This window comes from Sphaerodactylus townsendi, linkage group LG01 (genome assembly GCF_021028975.2).
Source record: "Sphaerodactylus townsendi isolate TG3544 linkage group LG01, MPM_Stown_v2.3, whole genome shotgun sequence".
In the NCBI taxonomy this organism is placed as follows: Eukaryota; Metazoa; Chordata; class Lepidosauria; order Squamata; family Sphaerodactylidae; genus Sphaerodactylus; species Sphaerodactylus townsendi.
Genome location: NC_059425.1, coordinates 43,900,199 through 43,921,099, shown reverse-complemented (window position 1 = coordinate 43,921,099; position 20,901 = coordinate 43,900,199). Strand labels below are relative to the sequence as shown.

General features: G+C 41.9%; 1 protein-coding gene across 1 annotated transcript in view; it reads left to right on the top strand.

Annotated features, from left to right (window-relative positions):
• Positions 1-789: 789 nt before the first annotated feature.
• ACSS1 (acyl-CoA synthetase short chain family member 1) overlaps positions 790-20,901 on the top strand; it is a 38,104-nt gene continuing 17,992 nt past the window's right edge. Inside the window, exons 1-8 of the mRNA XM_048519534.1 lie at positions 790-1,166; positions 6,218-6,314; positions 11,027-11,226; positions 11,874-12,049; positions 14,548-14,700; positions 17,124-17,271; positions 17,987-18,124; positions 19,056-19,148. Of these exons, the coding sequence (XP_048375491.1) occupies positions 818-1,166; positions 6,218-6,314; positions 11,027-11,226; positions 11,874-12,049; positions 14,548-14,700; positions 17,124-17,271; positions 17,987-18,124; positions 19,056-19,148 (1,354 nt within the window). The 5' untranslated portion in view covers positions 790-817. The remainder of the gene's footprint in view (positions 1,167-6,217; positions 6,315-11,026; positions 11,227-11,873; positions 12,050-14,547; positions 14,701-17,123; positions 17,272-17,986; positions 18,125-19,055; positions 19,149-20,901) is intronic.

Genomic DNA, 20,901 nt, shown 5'->3' with positions numbered 1-20,901 from the left:
GGGGGAGGGGCATGGGCAATAGAAATGATACTGTAGGACAAAAAGCAGAAGTAGTCAGCAACAAGGAGGAGGGTGAGGGGGAACCATACAAAGCTGGAAGGAGTGGGGATGAGTAAGACTAGATGGGCTGTCTGTGGGCAGAGGGAAGAGGTCCAGGGCAAACCTGTGCCCACTGGCAAATGTGTCCTGCTCTGAAAGTGAAGCAAAATCAAAATCTTGCTATAAGTGGATTTGCTTGCTGGGGAGAAAGAGGAAAGGGAAAGCGGAGCTAGAGGAAATACTTCTGTACAAGAAATCTGCTCCGACAGGCAGCAAAAACCTTGTGCGTAGTGCGCCACCAGACTCCATAAAAGTACAGAAAAGCAGGGTATAAATCCAGACTCTTTTTCCTCCCCATGATGTGGGCTTAGCAGCCTAAAGACGGTCATTCTTTCTTATCCTGAAGTACCTTTTGAGGTCTCAAAACGCAACCATTAATAACAAAAAGGCAGTTGACGGCGGTTTCTATTTCAAAAAGCAGAACCAAACCACACAAGCTGACACAGACCCCCTCCCCCTCCCCCTCCCCCTCCCCCTCCCCCTGCGAGTGCTGTTGAGCAACTCAACGGCCACTTGGCTTCCCTCGGGTCCAGGTGAGCCGGCGCGAGCGAAGGGCGGGGCCAGGGGGAAGTGGGCGGGGCCGATCGTGCTTGGGGGAGCGGCCCCAGTGAGTGAGTGAGCGCGGGCGGGCGGGCAGCGGTTGGCCAAAACTTCCCGGCCTCGAGGCGGAGCTTCCTTGCGGCTCAGATCTCTCGCAGAAGGATTCCTCGGGGGCCCGATGGCAACACCGACGGTGCGAACCTGCCTCCTGCGCGCCCTGAGCGGGCAGCCCCACCACAGGCTCTGGAGCTGGCCAAGCCCCCCCTGGGTGTCTTCCTTCGCCCGCGTTGCCAGCAGCAGCAGCAGGGCCGGCAAGGGCGACGAGTCCCGCGCTGGGTGGAGCACGCCCTGCCTGCAGGGGGAGTACCGGGAGTGGCGCGCGCGGGCGCTCAGGGACCCCGGGCCTTTTTGGGGGGCGCTGGCGCGGGAGGCGCTGCTGTGGGACACCCCGCACCACACCGACTGCGAGTGGGACTTCGCTCGGGGCCACATCCACTGGTTCCTGGGCGGCCGCTTAAATGTGGCGGGTAAGAAGCTCCCATTTCCTTGCCTGAGTGCGTGGCGAGATGCGCCCTGATACTCATCCGCCACGCAAACACTTTGCCTCTTCTCTCCCCGTTTCTTTCCTCCTGGTTTTCCAGCCTTCAGGCTCCTCCAGGAGTCCTGCGGTGCTGTCTCAAGGAATTGCTGCTGCCTATTTCCACCGAAGTCAGTGGACTTGGAAGGAAGTAGCAGTTTAGGATGGCACGTAATAAAAACAACTATAGTGTAAATTCAGCCACAGTAAAGAAAGTGCAAGGATTTGAAAGTGAAAGATGTTCTGTCTTAGTCTTGTACTTGGAGGCCTAAACCAATTCATGTGAAATCTTGGCCTTAAAGCTTAGATATTCCTTATGTGTGCTGAACGAATTACTTACTGATAAAGATTGCTCAATTGCTGCCACCCTTCTGCAGAATCATATTCAAAAGAACTGCAGACGTAAATCAGGTCTGATCAATAAAAAGTATTTATAACATGACTTCAGCTCAGAAAGGGTTGCAGAGCTTGATATCATCCCACCCCAAAAGCTGTAAGATGTGTCATCCTGTTAAAAAATGGCATAACAATTACAAAAGTGTTGTATTGACATGTATTTCAACCTAGAAAACTGCCAACAGGGGTGCTTCTTAAGTACTCTTCTATGGAACACCTTCATTCCTAGGAGGAGGGGAGAGAGGGTGAGCAAGCTAAGGTCCAGCTCACAGGTTCTGCGGCTGCATTTAATGATGAAGCTCATGTTTTAAAGGGCGGTTCTGTCAATGCCAATTAACAGGGGTCCAAACAGCAGGGCCTCCGGATCTTTTGCTGCCAGAGATGTTCACTGTGTCAATGAATTGCTGAGCTGATTGGTCTTATGGTCTGGCAGTATGATATATCTTCAAATGTTCCTGTGCTGCCCCTCCCGGTGCTTGGCTTACAGCCATGCAAACTAATGTGATCTTGTAGCTAGAATAAAGTGTGCTGAAGATGAGGTTCCCATCAGTGTTCAAATATGATCTTTAATTGTGTAGTCTTTGGCAAGTTACTGTCTTTCAAGACTTCTAATAATTGTTTTTCTTGTACAATTAATATGCAGTAATTAGCTGTTTCTTTTGATGGCGCTATCTGTTTGGCTCTGAAGACACACTTGCAAGGAAGGTGTATTTTTATGCTCCCAATCAAGAGTGCATTAGCTTTATCATAGTTCTTTTTTGCCATATGAAGAGTCTAAATTTAACACCTTTTTTGACGTTGATTGCTTTGAACCCATATGGTAAAGGAGGTCGCAATAAAAATGTCATAAATAACTAAGAAAATTGATTTTCCCAACAGACAAACAGTAGTGCTATGTCACTATGTAAAACAATATTTTATTGAATTCTTATGTTTTTTTGGAATGTCATGTTGAATGTGGTTGACAAGTGTAATATTTCATAGAATATACGAAATGTTAGTATAGTTACTAACAAATTCATAGTGATTCTGGTAGTTAATGTTAGATGCCTGAAGTCAGAATCAGGCCAGAGAGAGTACAGTAAAGCAAGCCAGGTCAGAGTACAGGCACCCAGCAGATCAGAAAGAGACAACGCTGAGGGGCACACCTAAAACAGTGTATGGATCAGGATTAATGGGGGACCAGAAACATGCTTGGGGTTGAGCAAGAAATCAGAATCTACAGGACTGTCCACAGTGAAGACAAGACATCAGGTCAAAGACAGGCAGAATTAGGTACATGGGGTCCAGTCAAGTTAGTATTTGCATTTCCGATCAGGTGTGAGTCTCATAGTGTCTGGTACTTGCCGTACATTCATATTTCAGAGCCACTTCCCATGCTTGTACTCCATTGAAAAGAGTCAGCCAAATGCCTTGATAAAACATTTAAAAATATCTTAAAATTGTGAGATTAATAAAATTAGTTAGTTCTAAATTAATTGGCTCTAAATCTTCACTTTCCACAGGGTTGTTTAACCTCGCCAGCCCACGCCCCTTCTTTCTTCTAGTCCCTACTGCCTGTATCCAATCCATAATGCCCTTTACCACACCTGACCTTTCACAAATCCCCTAGCAAGAATGTCCAGTTTAAAGCTAGTTTTGCTAGTTTATCTTGCTGGGGTTGATTCTATTTAAGAATTTGTAAGCTAAACACAGGATGGGCTCAATTTAAAGATCACATTGGCAGAAAAGGAGTTGTCTTACCACAAAGCTCTGCATTGCAGCACAAGAAGATAAATAAAAATGATTACTGGAAATGTGCCCCTTGTAAAGGTATCAGTGTTCACATTTTTGAAAAGCTTGATTGTTTCTTAAGGAAACATATAAGCTTTTCTCTCTGAATATATTCTTCTAGGAATAAATACATTGTTACTGAAGGGTGGGAGTAGATCTACTTACTTAAAGTAACCTAGTTAATTCAGTGCTATATTTTTGTAGCACATGGAGTGCTTGTTGGCTGGGAACCTTCTGTGGAAACTGAACTTGGCTTCGTGATAAAAGAACTCCTTTGGAAATGTGGACAATAAATGATTCAAGCTGTACTTTCTAATTGGGATGTGGCTTCCTCTTTGTAACTGGGCTTCTCTGTGTCTGTAACACTGACATAATTTGCGAATTTACTAGCAATTTACTTTTCAATGCTATTACTATTCAACACCAACTGCTTCAAAAGGCTTATAGCAAGTTTTAGCTCTAGAACTTTGCTTTTTTTAGACATAGCTACTGTTCAACAAAAAATAACTAAAAGAAGATACGGTTTTAAATCCATAGTGACTAATTATAAGATAAATTTCTCTTAATCCCTCCAAAGGCAGGTAGTCTATGTTAGTTGTTACTGAATCAACAGTGGCTTTTGTCACTACAGCAAAAGTGGTGCCTTAACTTACAAACATAACATAACTATCTGTAACTGACTTGATATATACATTACTCAGAAGCATTGACTACAATCCTTCTTGGATTGTATTAGTACATAACGCAGGTGAGGAGTAGAATGATTGACACTAGCAAAGTGCTGTGTTCTGTAAGACTAACCGTAGACAATGCTGCTTCCGTCATTACAATTATTTTAAACCAGAGGAAGCTACAGTGACATGTGACATTTTCCAGAAAAGCCACACAGTCCTTTACTGCCTTTTACAAGTTAATGTTCTACAGGGTTGGTGCCTTAAATAGTTACACATAGGTGGTTTATTATGATAATCCACTGGAATAAAGTAACCACATTAAGAAATCATTGGTCACGACCTAGTGCCGCAGGGAAATTGTATTAGTTTTAATGGAGCTTGAGGTTCAGCACTACCTCATGGATTACAGCTATGTTTGTTAACGTCCACAGCTACTCTGTTGGTCTTACTGATAACACAGTCCAGTGCATACTGAACTGGGACAAGTTTTGACATATACTAGTGGGCATTACTTGCAAGTTAATGATAAATAGTGAAAGGATGAGTGAAAGTTATACTAAAAATAAAGCTGTCATTTTTTCTACACAGTGTTATATGAAAAGTGGGTATGAATAGATACTTTAAAAATTACACATAGGTAGTTTATGAGTATAAATAGATTCCTTAAGATATAATTTAGCACCGCTTTGTGAATGTTCAAGCGCAGACTGCCCTTGTGCAATGCTTGGTGAGGTAGTTGTTCCATGTTTTCTCCATGAATTGCAGTTGGGCAGCCCCATCCCAGAGGCCAGGTGACCAGCTGCAGCCACGATACCCTGCCGCTCCCGAAGAGGCTTCCTGGTGGCATGGGGAAGCTTCAAAAGAGTAAAATTCTCCTCATGTCAAGAAACCCCCATTGGCACACATCCCAACCACTAGTTTAATGTGGTGAATGAACAGGAGGAAGCTGGCTAGTGTCGGCTCTACTAGCTCTGTAAGTGGAAAAGAGGGTCAACAAGAACAATGTGGTATCAATAATAACTTTGAAAGTACAAAAACCTTAGCTTTTTTTAAAGGAAGGGTTTTAAACAATGGATCTTACAATAAAACTGGAATGAACATGCCTGTTCACTGTGACTTAAAACTATCCTGCTTTTTTAAAAGAACAGTTCATTATTTTTGGTGTACATATTTTTAAAATTGCACATGGCAGGTTTCATTTTAGAAGGAACATTCACACAACCTGTCAGGAGAGGAATGTTTGTGTTAGCAGTACCAACATTTCAGAGTATCTTTAGGAGACCCTCCTGATGATACCAGACAGGTTTGGTGAAGTTTGATTCAGGGGGTCCAAAGTTATGGACCCTCAAAAGGGTAGCCCCATCTACTATTAGCTTCCATTGGAAACAATGGGGGATGGGTGCACACACTTTGGGGATCCATAACTTTGGACCCCCTGAACCAAACATCACCAAACCTGGCTGGTATCATCAGGAGTGTCACCTGATGATAGCCTGAAATTTTGGTGCCACTAGCCTAAAAACTGCACCCCTTGGTGGTCAACAAAGTAAAAACCCTAAAATATTTTTTAAAATACACCTCACTCATGTATAAGTCAAGGGGGGCTTTTTCAGCACAAAAATGTGCTAAAAACTCAACTTATACATGAGTATATACGGTAAAACATTCATGAGTAAAGTTTGTTTTCCCTGGTGGTCCCGCACCTTGTGTTTTTTTTCTTTTGTCTAGAGGGAGGTGTATTTGTAGCTGCACAGTCTGCAAGCAGCTGAAAACATTACAACATTACAAGAAGTTCAAAGCAAACTTTTCAAACAGTAAATATTTGCAATTATGTAGCTACTTCCTAATGAAATACTATAATTCTGATCCATAAAGATGTGTGCTTGGAAGCAGATCTACCCATAGCTGAATTGAGAACTCTGCATACAGAACTGTTGTGCTTTTGGATTCAGATGCTTCCCACCCACAGTGCTCATAATTAATGTACTTTGCCCATCAAAGTTCATGTACTTGCAACCAGATTAAAATATGGATGCCCCTGCGCATGGTCACTAATTAGTGCTATACCTTATTGCCTTTGACTAGATCTTGATTGGACCTGTCTGTTTAAATATGTATATAATTAAATGTTATTTCTTTGCAATTTGTTTATATGTAGTTAACTGCTTGGACCAACATGCACATCATTGTCCGGACAGAGTGGCTTTGATTTGGGAAAAAGATGAGCCTGGCACTGAAGAGAAAATCACTTATAGGTATGGTACTGTCCTACCATTTTGCTTCAGAAGGCATGTTGTAGAGCAGCATCAGAACAATATTTATTGCCAGCTAGAAGAGCTGGTACACTCCTTGAATAAAATATTTTGCCTTTCTTGATGCTGGCCAGACAAAAGAACATGCAATTGGATATTGTTTGATATTGTTGGAAAAAGACTTATGGTCTTTATTAGAGAACTGCCAACACAGTACCAAATTCCTTCCTTATGGAAGATAAAGCAGCCAGACACATAAAAACAGAGACATTGGCTGTACAAATAAAGCAAGCCAAGACTTATTATTAATGACTATTCAGAGAATTGCAGGTGGGGGGGCTGCAAGGATGTGTGCTGGGGTTTTTTCATTTTACCCTTCTCACTATTTCTTCTTCTGTTTCCCTGAAAGCTCCTATGGTTTCTCCCATTTTCCTGATTCCTTCTCTCCTTAGCACACATCAAGCAACCTATCTTTATCTGCCTGCCTGTCCTTTGCTTTCCCCACTTCCCTACCCTGGCAGTGTCTCTCTGGAAACACTTTGTGTGGATCTAGCTGCTGGCCTGGACCAGGCCCAGTTGCATGGTACTGGCTGTTGGGTAGGAACTATTTGTGTGGTTCTAGTCACAAAGCTGGGTCCAGTTTTGTGGTGAGAAACCCACAAAAAAAGTGAGGACACCTCACTTTTCCCCTTATATCCCTTCTCCTACTATTTCCTCTTTTCTTCTTCCAGCCAACCCTTGTCAACCTTTTCATACTTCCTTTTTTCCTGCCCATCTGCTTACCCATCAATATTTTATATACCCTCCATCTTCAACTGTATTTATCTATTTTGTTTTTTCATCTTTCTCCACAACAAGGCCCCAAGGTGCTACAGAATTCTTCTCCCTGTGAAGTAGACTAGGCTGAGAATATATTAAATGGCCCAAGGTCACCCAGTAAACTTCCATGGAGAATAGGGATTTGAATCTGAGTTTCTCAGATGCTAGTCTGAAACTCTGACCTGTTGTGGTTGCCTGTCAACCACCACTGAAGACATTCATTTCTTAAAGCTGCAGGTGTATGCAAGTGAAGGGCTGTCAAATTGCTTCTGATTTATGGTGACCCTATAAGCTACAGGTACTACATCTATTGTTTTGGTTTTTAAAAAACTAAAATAAGATGTTTCTGCAAACCTGTGGCTTTTCTTGGGTTTATAGAAAGATCTGAGATATGTCTTACCTGTTCATGGTTCCAATCTCTGGATTTAAGTGTCCACAGATGAGGCCATATCGAGAAGTAGATGAAGAAAAAAAATCAGTTCTTACAGATGTGTATTCTAAATTTCATTTTCTAAAACTTTAGGTCTGTGGAAGGGCTCTGACATACTTTCATCTCTTCTGTGTAGTTCTTGAGTATATTGTTCCCACCTTTATTTTGTCATGTTCAGTTAATGTGTTTCCATGTTGATCTTTCAAAATGCCCAAATGTGTTTTAAATTTTCCTTTGATTTCTTGGATCTTGTGGATCAGATTTCTTGTTCTTCATTTTTGTTGTTGTTCTCATCTATTTCTTTACATTGGTTATTTTAATTGTTTTCTGGCTCTGTGTGCAAGTCACTGGAATCTTCCATTTAGGCTTTTGATTCTGTTTCTGTTATCTTATACTTTTGCTTCTTGTCTATCTTTGAGGAGTTACTCAATCATCCATCAAGGCTTTTCATTTCTTTTGACAACAGGAATAGTCTTTATGCATTTCCCTTGATAATATCATTAGTTTCAAACCATAGTTCTTCTGGTTTACATTCACCTGAATTTAGTAATGCAAATCTGTGCTTTACTTGGCCTTTAAACTCTTCAGGAATGTATTGTCCAAAGCTTTCACAGTCGGAATCACTGGGGTGTTGTGTGGTTTCTGGGCTGTATGGTTGATTCCAGTAGCATTTTCTCCTGACATTTCGCCTGCATCTGTGGCTGGCATCTTCACAGGATCTTATGGTAGAAAAGCAAGTGGAGTATATATCTTCAGGAATGTTGCTTAGATTGTATTTTGGTACTATGAACGTTCTGGCATTTTCCTTCAGATTTAGTCTAATTTTCGATATTAACAATTCATGGTCTATGCCGCAGTCGGCTCCTGGTCTTGTTTTAGCAAAGAGAATAAAGCTTTTCCATCTTCTGCTTCCAATTATATAATCTATTTGATTTCTACATTGACTATCTGTTTTTTCTAGCAAGCTTTAATAACACCTGCCATCTAATCAGCTAAAGTGCTATAAAAATAAATTGACTCATCTAAGGAGTGTACTTCACTCTCAAATGCTGCTGGCCAGATAGCAGTTATCAGATACTGTACGAGAGAGAACAAGCAGAGGACCAGTAAGATAAAACAAGTTTGTAGAGGTAAATTATCGGAACATGTGACTTTGGATTATTAACTGTTGTTTGCTATGTCTACACAGATTTGTATGTTTAAAAAGTAAATAATTCTTACTTCCTACTTGTGTCACCTGGGAAAATATGAGAGGTTGATGGGCCTGATTGCCTATCATTATTCTGGTTGTTCAGTATGGGGGGGTGGTGGTACAAGAAGTCTTGTTGCCATCCTGTTCAGTAAATGTTGGAGTCCATTGGGAGACACTTGTAGTGATTTGTTGGAAGGCATCATCAAAATACTTCAACTTTTCCCTTCCTCTCATCCGGTCCCAGATATTCAGGCTGTGTTTCCAGGCGTCATTTGACTCCAGTGACAGAACTTAGTGTAATTTAGCCAGTTCCCACTGAACTGATAAGGGTTGGTGGCCTCTGAGGTGTTGATGGTTAGCAAATATGGTGGTATTTCAGCCATGTGGTGCAGTATTCTCTGTTTACTGAAGTTTGCATCTGTGCTTCTGGGCATTTCAGTTGCAGCAGCTGGGGCTATATATCCTGTATATGTGCAGCGGGGCCAAAACAGATGTGATTCTGGATGTTCTGCAAATGGATCTCATAGTGTGTTCTCTCCCTTTCCTCTCCACCTCTCCCTGTATTTCTCTCTGTGATTGAGGAGATGTTGTGGGAAATGTATGCAGAAAAGGCAGATCAAGTTTACTACAGTGTCTAGAGAACTACTTTTCAGGGACAGAAGCATCTGTGCTAGAAGTTAAAATTGGCAACCAAAGTTCTTAGAAGTGTAGCATGGTAAATTCTTCTGCCTTAAAAGGCACTGAAACATTAAAAAAACCCCTGGCATCTATTCCCTCTGCTAAGTGAAACTTCATCTGATAAATAGCCAGAAGAGAGAAATCCAGTAATACCTGTGGAGAACTGTCCAGTTGATAACCTTATTCCACCTGTTATTGGACCATTGCTTAGGCTTGGTTCTTGCAAACAGCAGGCAAAGAGGTAGGGTTTTCAGGCAGTGGAGCAGGGCAGACACAGACTCTTACCATTCTCTCTAGGGGCAGGGAAGTTGTGGCTGCCATGTTGAGTGGACCTTTTAAAGTACATCCAACATATACCTGAGCAGTGACATTGGGGCCCTTAAGAATCCTCCATTGGTCAATCAGCTATTTGACAGTGGTCTGTTGGAAAGCAGAGAGGAGGAGCTGGGCCATGTCCAGGAAGCAGCTACTGTGCTGCAATGCTGCATTCATAAGGAGAAAAAAGAACGCTAAGAAGGCTTTTTCTTTAGACTGCACAGCAGTAGAGTTAGAATAGAGGAGAAGTCAGGGAGCCCCAGAATTCCCTCTCCTACTCCTTCATCAGAAGCCCTGGGTGCAGGGAACAAACATTTTCTGCTGTGGAAACTAAAGGGTAGCCTGTAGCTTCAAACTGCAAGTGGGGCAGACATAGGGTTATTCATCTCCAATTGGGGACTGGAATTCTTCTGGGATTACAATTGATCTCCAGACTGCAGATATCAGTTTTCCTGAAGGATAAGGCAGACTGTTTGGAATCACATCTCCAGTGAGCTCCCTAGGGTTGCTAGCTAAGTGCTGGTAAACAGTGGGAGGACACTGGGGGTGGGGACAACAAAATAGACGTTGCGCTGATTCTGTAACATCAGTTCATATGTAAACTGCTTCATGGTCAGATTCTAGGATTCACCCAAATTTTATGGTTTTCCTCATTTTGTTTTTAGAAGTTGAATAATAGACAACTTTAAACATTTCCAGTCGCCAACCAGAAGCCCTGCTTGGCAAAAACCCCACCTGTTCCTGCTCACTTTCTAAAAATACTAGGTGAGCGCCAAGAAAGGTGTTGGCTGGTGCCAAGGTACCCATGAGCACATTGGGGACCCCTGCAATATATCAAAATGTAATACGTTTCCATAGTACAGAAATGCTGATTTTCTGATATCCATATAGCTGAGGGTTGTTGTGTCAATTTATGTATGGTGAAATAGAAATTTAGTTAAATTTTAGATTATCCTCAGCTATTTTCTTTTACATTACAATGTGAATTAAAGAGTGAAGCTTACTTTGCTCTTTGTATTATCTAGTAGTAATAGAAGGGAATACAGCAGAGAAAATATTGCATAGGTGAGAGCTACAATAGATGACTGGGCTAGCATTTATATATTTTTGTTTGTACGTCTAAATCTTTTTTTGCTGAAAGACTGTTTAGAAGAGGAATAGTAGTTTGGATTTATATCCCGCCTTTCTCTCCTGCAAGGAAACTCAAGGCAGCTTACAAACTCTTTTCCCTCCTTCTCCCTACAAAGCAAAATTAAACACACATTTCTCATTATGTTTCAGGGAACTTCTGAATATGACCTGTAGTCTTGCTAATACCTTGAAGAAAAATGGTATAAAAAAGGGGGACCGAGTTGCTATCTATATGCCTGTGTCTCCACTGGCAGTGGCTGCCATGTTGGCTTGTGCAAGAATTGGTGCTGTTCACACAGTTGTTTTTGCTGGATTCAGTGGAGAAGCCTTAGCAGGAAGGATCAATGACTGTAAGTAATTTCCACAATGTTGGGAAGAGCTGAATGGTCAACACTTCTGGTATGACTTCCTTTTCTGATGCACAACAAATAAACCTTCTTCATGGAAAATCACTGAAGCATCTTTAGTGTATTTTCTTAGTGGTGAATCCTACAGTACAATAGTTCTGAGGTGTATATGAGAGGTTTAATATGCTCATAAGATGCTGCTATGTGTGCTGTGTGTTCTAGGCAACACTGTGGATTTCCATTAACTAAGTGGACTGTTTGCCTTGAGTTCTGGCACCTGTTTGCTCATCTGGAGGGCAGAGGTCACATCTGACTTTGGCGGGGGTCATGACTCTGGAAGGTAGCACACCAGGCACAAATACAACTCCAAGCAATTCTTCATTGTCACTTTGGGGCTGTGATTTTGTTCAGGTAGCCTCCATTGTAAGGTGGTAATCCCTTCTTTTTTCCACTGGTCATCCTCATAAGTGTAGTATTATACTCCTCAAGGCTTGACCGAGTGAATACATAAATAAATACAGTCCACTATTTGACACAGATTTTGCGAGTTGTGGAATGTGATATATTATTGCTAATCACATTATGAATAACAGCAAAATATTCATAGAAGAAAACAATATTCTAATACTACATGTGATTTATATTGCTAGCTGAATGCAAAGCAATCATCACCTATAACCAGGGACTCAGAGGAGGACGGATTATAGAGCTGAAGAAGACAGTGGATGAAGCTGTACAGAATTGTCCAAGTGTCAATTGTGTCTTTGTGGCTCAGAGAACATCCAACAAAATCCATTTGGGGAGCAAAGATATTCTTCTTGAAGAAGTATGTTGATGATGTTCAGTGTACCTCTTTTAAACAGGTACTCCTATAGGGCACGATACTGTTTCATCTCAGCAGGTTTTATAATTTGATTGATGAGCTAAAATTTAGGAGTTAGATTTTTCAAGTTATGCATTCACAGAGGGCAGCTACTTATCCTCCTAATTACAAACACGACATGAAGTTCAGGCAGTGTCATAGAAAGAAGCAGCAACCTTTTCCCCAGTTTGCAGCAACCTAATTTTGTGCATTGCACAGGTGTACTAGTGCTGTCGTGGTTACTGGCTTTGTAGCCTGGTGAAGGACTGACAGTCTCATTTGTGTATGCTACCTGCCCTTTCTCCAAAGTGCTTTAGCCTCAAATGGCCCTTTGAGATATGCTAACAGCTAGCATGATGCAGACTTGCTCGTCAGTTTAATAGCTAAGCAGAGATTTAAACTTTAGCTTCAGATATTCAAATCCACTCATTTAGTCAGTTCATGAGTGTTATATTGTCTCCCGAATGTCTGTAAATCTCCAATTTGCCTGAAAACAATCGAGTAAATTTTCAAGTTACTGATAGTACAGTGGTACCTTGGTTATCGTTGACTTCAGTTTTCATCGTTTCAGTTTTCGTCGACTTTTTCTGGGCAAAATTTGTCTCGGTTTTCGTCGATTGCCTTGGTTTTCATCCTCAAACCCAGAAAAAATTTGCCCAGGAAAAAGTCCACAAAACCTGAAACCAACGAAAAGTCCACAAAAAACGAAACTGGCTGGGGTTTGAGGAAGTCCAGCTGGGAGGCAGAGGGAGCTCCTTATTTGGGTAGTGACACCCCCTGATGTCACTGCCCAAATAAGGAGCTCCCTCTGCTTCCCGGCTCGGGTTTGAGGAAGCCAATTAATCCGTTGGAGGCACTTTTTTGAGTGCCTTGAATGGATTAATTGGATTTACATTGATTCCTATGGGAAATGGTGCCTCAGTTTTCGTCGATTTCGGTTTTCGTCAATTCCTTTCGGACGAATAATTGACGAAAACCAAGGTACCACTGTATAGCATTGTTTCAAATTCCTTTCTTCCCCTTTTGGTTTGGTAGATTTTTAAAAACTGAAACTTTCTTCCTCTTGTCTGGGTGTTACTAGTTCTAGCAAAAGGCCGCAAAATGCAGCTGATCTTGCTTGTTTTCAGTTATTTCTCCTTCTAGTATTTTTGAAGAATTCACCTCCCTGTTTGTGTCTTATAGGAATGTATGTAAAATTGACCTGTATTTTAAGGAATCATACTTCTATGTTGTCTTGGGAAACAGACCACAAAATAGGGCCAGTTAACATCAGCAGGTGGCTGACAAACACTGGAGGTTTGGTGTGCTTTGTATATCTGAATTGCTAAGAAACCTTCCTGTAGACTTGCTCTAGGAGCAGCAGTGGCGTAGGAGGTTAAGAGCTTGTGTAATCTGGAGGAACCGGGTTTGATTCCCAGCTCAGCCGCCTGAGCTGTGGAGGCTTATCTGGGGAATTCAGATTAGCCTGCGCACTCCCACACACGCCAGCTGGGTGACCTTGGGCTAGTCACAGCTTCTCGGAGTTCTCTCAGCCCCACCTACCTCACAGGGTGTTTGTTGTGAGGGGGGAAGGGCAAGGAGATTGTAAGCCCCTTTGAGTCTCCTACAGGGGAGAAAGGGGGGATATAAATCCAAACTCCTCCTCCTCCTCCTCCTCCTCCTCTTCTCCTCCTCCTCCTCCTCCTCCTCCTCCTCCTCCTCCTCCTCCTTCTTCTTCTTCTCCTTCTTCTCCTTCTCCTTCTCCTTCTCCTTCTAAAACTGCAAATAATGATCCATTTCCTTGGAGTCTGCACTAGGTGGTGAACTGTCTCATATTAATCCAACTGTAAATATTCCTTTATCAGCTGTGGATAGAAAATGCCTGTTATCTGTGGGGTCATGGAAACATTTGTCATATCTGACAGCAAAAATCACCATGGAGTCTGCAAATGTGATGTGTTGTAGACAGAAGCAATCATTTATAGATGTTTCATATAAACTGAAAGAAGGAGAAGAAGGTCAGATTGTTTTGCTTTCATAGTTGGGGCACAAGATGCTTACCTATTTCTTTACTTGGTCTTGTTCTTTTGAGTAAATTAAATTAAATGAAGTATTATCTGCTAGGCTTGAGTTGAAAACCTTTTGCGGGATATTTCCTATGAAATTACAAGTAACTGCCCAGAGGTCTGGTATGATGTAGAGTTGGCCATATCCCCCTCCAGACCAGCACCATCAGGTCAAATCCCAGTAAACCATGGACATACCTTGGGCCATGTTCAACACTTGTAGCAGCTTCCTGAGGAAGCTGGGAGCTGTCAGGCTAGTAGCACAGCACAGCCTGTTTGCTTTTGCTACTGTATCAGGACAGACACATGAGAGACGCCAAAGAAATGAAACTGCAACTCTGAAGCAAGGTATTGCTTTAATTTTGAGGCAATTATAATTAGAAATAAAGTACTTTTTATACTCTTTTTTCTTTTTAGGAGATGGCTAAGGAGTCTTCAGTTTGCCCCCCTGAAATAATGGACAGCGAAGACATGCTTTTTATGCTTTATACCTCAGGCAGCACAGGGAAACCTAAAGGGATTGTCCATACCCAGGCTGGCTATCTGCTTTATGCTGCATTAACACACAAGGTACTTCATCATGTTTGTGAGAAAATAACATAGGGTGAGTTATTATATCAGGTGAGGTTGTGGAGGAAAAAAACATTTGAAAGAGTTTCATTAGTCATCTTTGGAAGCGCTCACTGAAGATGGGAACAGTTCTTTGACCCTTATGAACACCAGCATCTAGCAGGCCCCTTTACACTTCACAGCAACTTCACACTCTTATGAACACCAGCATCTAGCAGGCCCCTTTAAACTTCACAGCAACTTCACACCCTTATGAACACCAGCATCTAGCAGGCCCCGTTTAAACTTCACAGAGACCTAAGCCAAAACTCCCACAATGGTGTTCTATGATTGAAAATGATTGTAAAATGCAATAACACCCTTGTTTTTATTCGTTCTTTTTCTGTTCTGAGAGGCAGCTGAGGTTCAGACATAAGCTTTGCCTTGGGTTTATGGAAGAGAATCTTGGGGAGAGGATATGAGAAACCTTGGTTAAGAGTGGTGGACTCTAATCTGGAGAACCAAAACTCTTCCACATGAGCAGCAGTGAACCAGGTTTGATTCCCAGCTCCTACAAATGAAGCCTGCTGGGTGACCTTGGGTTAGCCACAGTTCTCTCTCTCAGCCTCACAATCTGACAAGCTGTCTGTTGTGGGGAGAGGAAGGAAGGAATTTTTAAGCTGCTTTGAGTCTCCTTATGGTTGAGAAAAGTGGGGTATAAATCCAGACTCTTCCTCCTCTTATCCATGATCACTATAAGTTGGCTAGGAAAGGATGGCAATAAAATAAAATTCAACCTCTGTGCTTGTGTTCCCATAGCTTTCATCCCATATGTGATATCAATGTCTCAAGTAGAGGAAGGATCTTTCTTAAGCCCTTTCCCCATAGTAAAGTCGCAGGAACTTTTGTTGATTTTTAAATATGTTTCTGCTGCTGTCTGTATTTGTATTTGTGTACAGGGGCTGTATTAATAATTACCTTTATTCGTTTTTTTAAAACTACCAATTTGAGCAAATTAGATTCAAATTTTCAAATTTTGTTAATTTTTACATAATTGATTAGCTACATTCCATTCCCCCAATTCAGGAAAGGAAGGCTGTATGTATAGCTGATTTATTATTTATGGATTGATTATAACATTTATATCCTGCCTTTCCTTGTGGTTCAGTGCAGCTTACAATGACAGGTAAAGTTTTCATTTTAAAACCAAAAATAAAATTACTAACCCCAAATCTTTTCCCCCTCCTCTCCTTAAAAGATGCCTGCCAATCCAGACTCTCTCCAAAGCACTGGCAAGCAGGCGGGCCTTGCAGAATCTTCTGTAGATCTCCAAGGAGGAGGCTTCTCTCACCTCTTCAGGGAGCCCATTCCTCAGAGCTGAAGAAGCCATAATGGAAAAGGCCCGGCTTCTGGTCAGTGCCAAATGGGGCTCCCTAAATGGTGCTATAGCCAACAGATGGCTGCCTGGGGTGCTGTGTGGTTTCTGGGCTGTAAGGCCGTGTTCTAGAAGCATTCTCTCCTGACGTTTCACCTGCATCTGTGGCTGGCATCTTCAGAGGATCTGAAGATGCCAGCCACAGATGCAGGCAAAACGTAAGGAGAGAATGCTGCTAGAACATGGCCATACAGCCTGGAAACCACACAGCACCCCAGTGATTCCGGCCGTGAAAGCCTTTGACAATAGATGGCTGTCTAATGACCATAGTTGGCAGTGGCCTACAGAGGCATGTGGAAGGACATTGTCCTTCAATTGTGGATATGTATTCTGAAAGTGATATTCTCAGGTCTAAAACTGCACCAGATGCCAGATTCTGTATTTGCACAGTGAACCTGTGGTTGTGAAACTGATCCTAATATCATGGATTAGGATGCTGCCTCAAAAGTTTCACTGTGTCAGCAGAGATGGTGCAAATATGCCAAACTAGCAAAAAATCAGCTTAATTAGTCAGATGTAAGTATGTGGAGTAGTTTATGTAGTTGGCTGAACATATAGACATGAGTTAGATCTTTGGTTTATCAAGATCAGTCTTGTCTATTCTGACAGTGGCTTTCCAGGGTCTTTCTGCTACCTGATCCTTTTAATTGTAAATGCCGAGTCTTATGCCTGGGATGTTCTGCATGCAAAGCAGATGCTCTGCCACTTCTCATCTACCACTGAGCCATATCTTCAATATGAGTTAATTGCTATGGGGGGCAGTTATTGAAATTACAGTAGTCTGTATCATTAGTGGGTGCTTGCAGAAACCCCGTAATTTGTCTGTGTTTGGTTAATGGCATAAATATTCCCAGCCATGAATTCACAAGATCTAGAAATTAAATGACTGAAACCTGTGGCTGTATCATTTTTCACCACACAAGGATGTACAATGTAACTGTCATTGAGAAAGAGTAGTAATATCTGTCAAAATCAAATGTATAAATTTATCGCCTATTTATCTTCGTAGCACGTATTTGACTACAAGCAAAATGATGTTTTTGGCTGTGTGGCTGATATTGGCTGGATCACAGGACACAGCTATGTTGTATATGGACCACTCTGCAATGGAGGCACCACGGTTCTCTTTGAAAGCACTCCAGTTTATCCTGATCCAGGTGATTTCAGAAGAAATTGCAGATATAAAATGTGGAAATACTATTGGGTAAAAGAAGGCTGCATGTTCTGAGTTGAGGATGGCTTCTATAACTGGAATGAATATTCAGAAAGGGAGTTGGTCCAATTATGGCAGTGTCTCATTGTAGCTATGATTACTGCATGTAGAAACAAACACACTATCAAACCCTGCTTTTCTTAACTAACACTTTCAAACGCAAAACCTTTCAGTGCCTGATATATTACTTTGCAGTAGTTATAGAACTGGTAGTCAACAGAATGAAACTTAGCGTGTTCTGCATGGCCAAGAATCCTGTAATTCAGTGGACCTGGAAGATATTGCTCTATATGTGGCTCTCCACGACACATTCCCCATTGTGGCCAACACTTTTGAATATTTACAGTAATAGACTGACTGGTTGGTCTTGTTCTACCATCGAGTGTTTAGTGATGGGGTGCACAGATTGCTGCTTCAGCTCAACAACCCAAAGCAAAATGATGAGCTGGCATGGCAAGTGGAGAAATCATGCCAATTTTAGGGTTTGGGATTCCAGCTTGATTTCAGCCAGTTCTATTGTATACAAACTAATTGTTGTCAATGCTGCATTAAGCTGTCAAATTGAAAAATATTTTTATTCTGCATGAAATATTCTGAACTTGCAATGCTAAGGACTTCTCATCACAGGCAAATTAAGATTGTTATCTGGATCTTTGCAGGTCGCTATTGGGAAACTGTAGAGAGGTTAAAAATTAATCAGTTTTATTGTGCTCCCACTGCATTGCGGTTGCTTCTGAAGTATGGAGATGAGTATGTGAAGAAGTATGACCGATCTTCTTTAACTACCCTTGGATCAGGTGAGGATAGGAATTGTAAGCTTGCTGCTCCCATTTGAAGTTGATACGTTTTGTGGATTTCTGTGAAGACAGAATTTCACAAGGGCTGTCTCAATTCTGTGTTTAAGTGACTGGAAAAAATTAGTATCATGTAATGGATCAGGTGAGTCAGGTGAGCCTTTTCTTGACAACACCTGAGATAATGCAGAGTGCAGTACATGTTTGTGTTAAGAGAAGGTCAAATGGACCATGTGAGTTATATAGGCCTGAAGAGCATGCCATGGAATGAATGATGCTGCATCTGAAATCTGAGCCTGGAGTCCAGCGGCAGAAATTTTAATATTTATTAATCAGGCAAGAATTTTAATAAACATATAAATAACTAGATTAGTTGCCTGGCATACACAGTAGTCACTAAGCATCTACTGAAAGGGTGACACTGGATTGCATCTTTTGTCGAGATCTGAAGAGAGATCTGTTGATTTTATTTTTCCTAACTTTTTGGCTCAAGCAGTTAAGGCCCTAGGACAGGAACCAGGGAAAGTCTGCTCTTTTCTTTTTAAATAGTATCATCATAAGATTGCTTCCATTCATTCCTCAGAAAAGTCTTTAAAGATGTGCAGTCTTATCAAGCTGCTTGTTCTGCTGAACACAACTTCCAACCCGCTTTACTTAAATATACTTTAATTTTGTCCTATTGCGTTACATCATACTCATTATCATGGCTTCTGTGCAGGCAAACATTGGTGTGTGAGCAGGCCAGCTACAGAAAACATTTCCAAAGCTTTCTAGTAGCATTCTAACACTCTACTCTCCTGTTGTTTTTCTTTTAGATAAAATAAGCCTCTTTTTGAAGCCAGTCCTCATATGACTTGCTTTGTAGAGTCTTTATTAAATATAAAATATTTTGGCCAACAGTTAGAATTCTTCCTTTACTGTTTTTGGATTTTAGTGGGAGAACCAATAAACCATGAAGCTTGGCAGTGGTTCTATGATGTGGTAGGAGATGGACGATGCTCCCTTGTGGATACTTGGTGGCAAACAGGTAAAAGTATGGCAGCAAGTAATCGTGCAATATCTTGTATAGTTGCTTCTATTGGTAATTGTTGGCATCCTAGTACAAAGCACATTGCTGATTATGAGATTGTTTCCTGTTTTGGGAAACTTGTGAAAAGAATACACAATTGGTAATTCCTGGGACCACCAGGATTACAATGTTTGTCTAAAATGTGTGCCAAGCAGACTCTCTGTGCTGTATATTTCAACCAGTTTCAAACTTGTTTAACTGTCATTCTTCACATCTACATTCCTCACAACTAAAGAGATCTAGGTTATTCTGAAAATGGGCAGGGCTTCTACAAAGAATTTTTATCAGCCTTTCTACTTACAATCCTGGAATTCTTTAAGAAAGATGTGCCTTTAGGTTACCACCTTAGTTCCCCTCCCCTCATCCATAATGTCTTGTAGAACTGTGTACAACATAATTTCACAACAACATATAACTAAAACCCATCTATATATATAAAAAGCTAACAGTGTATTTGTTCCTGATGCTCTAACGCCAAAACGTTTCTCTGGAATTTCACATTATTTTCGCTCTTTTTTTTGAAATTGTCATTAATAACGCCACATCTTCGTGATGTGGGCCATAGTGGTTTCTCATACTTGTTTCCACACCTCCTTGTTGGGTGTACATGTCACAACTGTGCCAGTTATTGTGTACATGCCACACCTGTGACAGTTGGAGCCACAGTTCTGTTCTGCAACAGCGCCATCTGCTGGCCAATTTCAAAGCAACACACCTTCTTGATAAAAGGGAAACAACTTTCATGCTGCCTTTGAAAGTCCCCCCTGCCACACCTGTAGTGAAAGGGACGTGGGTCTGCCATCTGGATACATGGCTCCACTCCACCTTGTTCTAGCAGAGTGCGAAGGAAGGTGAGGGAGGCGCCTGGGGGTTTGCTGGACCAAACACTCTGGAAATTTGAACACAACGTAGTTCCTCATGCCTCCCCTGCATTGTTTTAAGCTACTTCTACCTATTCTCATGTACCACACCTGTCCCAGGTAAAAAACCATGATAATAAGCTAAGTGTTCCGCCCAGTTCTCCCTCCTCCCACACATAGGAACCTAAAAGTCAAGTAGAAACGGATACTCTTTCATGCACACATTCCTCTTAGAGGTGCTGCTCCCAGCTCTAATCTCGTGAGTAAAAGTATTGTGTACGCGCTTTCACACTCTGGGTGGGAGCAGAAGTTGGAACCATGGTTTCTTGTCTCCCAAGCAACAGTTTGGCATCTTGGTGGACGTCAACAGCAAATACATCACTTCGGGCCTGCAAGGGAAGGGAGGGAAAGGGATGGGTGGCCGCCATCTGGGACATGGGCCACCCAATTCCTCAGTAGAAGAGAGGAAGGTGGGATGTGGAGGGAGGGAGGAAGGGGGCAGGGTGCTGCATGCAAGGGAACGGGAGAAAGGGAGGGAGCCAGGGGCCCCTTGCCCCTCCTCCCTGCATTGCAAAGCATTGTGCAAATGACACATGTTAGAACCGCTCACTTGACTCTTTTCTTTCTTTTTCCATCTCTCAATTCTCAGACTGGAGCCCACAGCAGTAGCTCCGTGGCAGGGTACGCTTAGTTAAAAATTAAAATACAGCTTATCAAATACAATAAAACGGCCTCCAGCAGCTGCATAAAACTCCCGGTTTATTAAAACTCCTTCCAAGGAGGGGAGAACGGGTGGGTCCTATGGATGTTAAAGCGACCCTTTAACATAAGGAGAATAAAAAGGGGACATT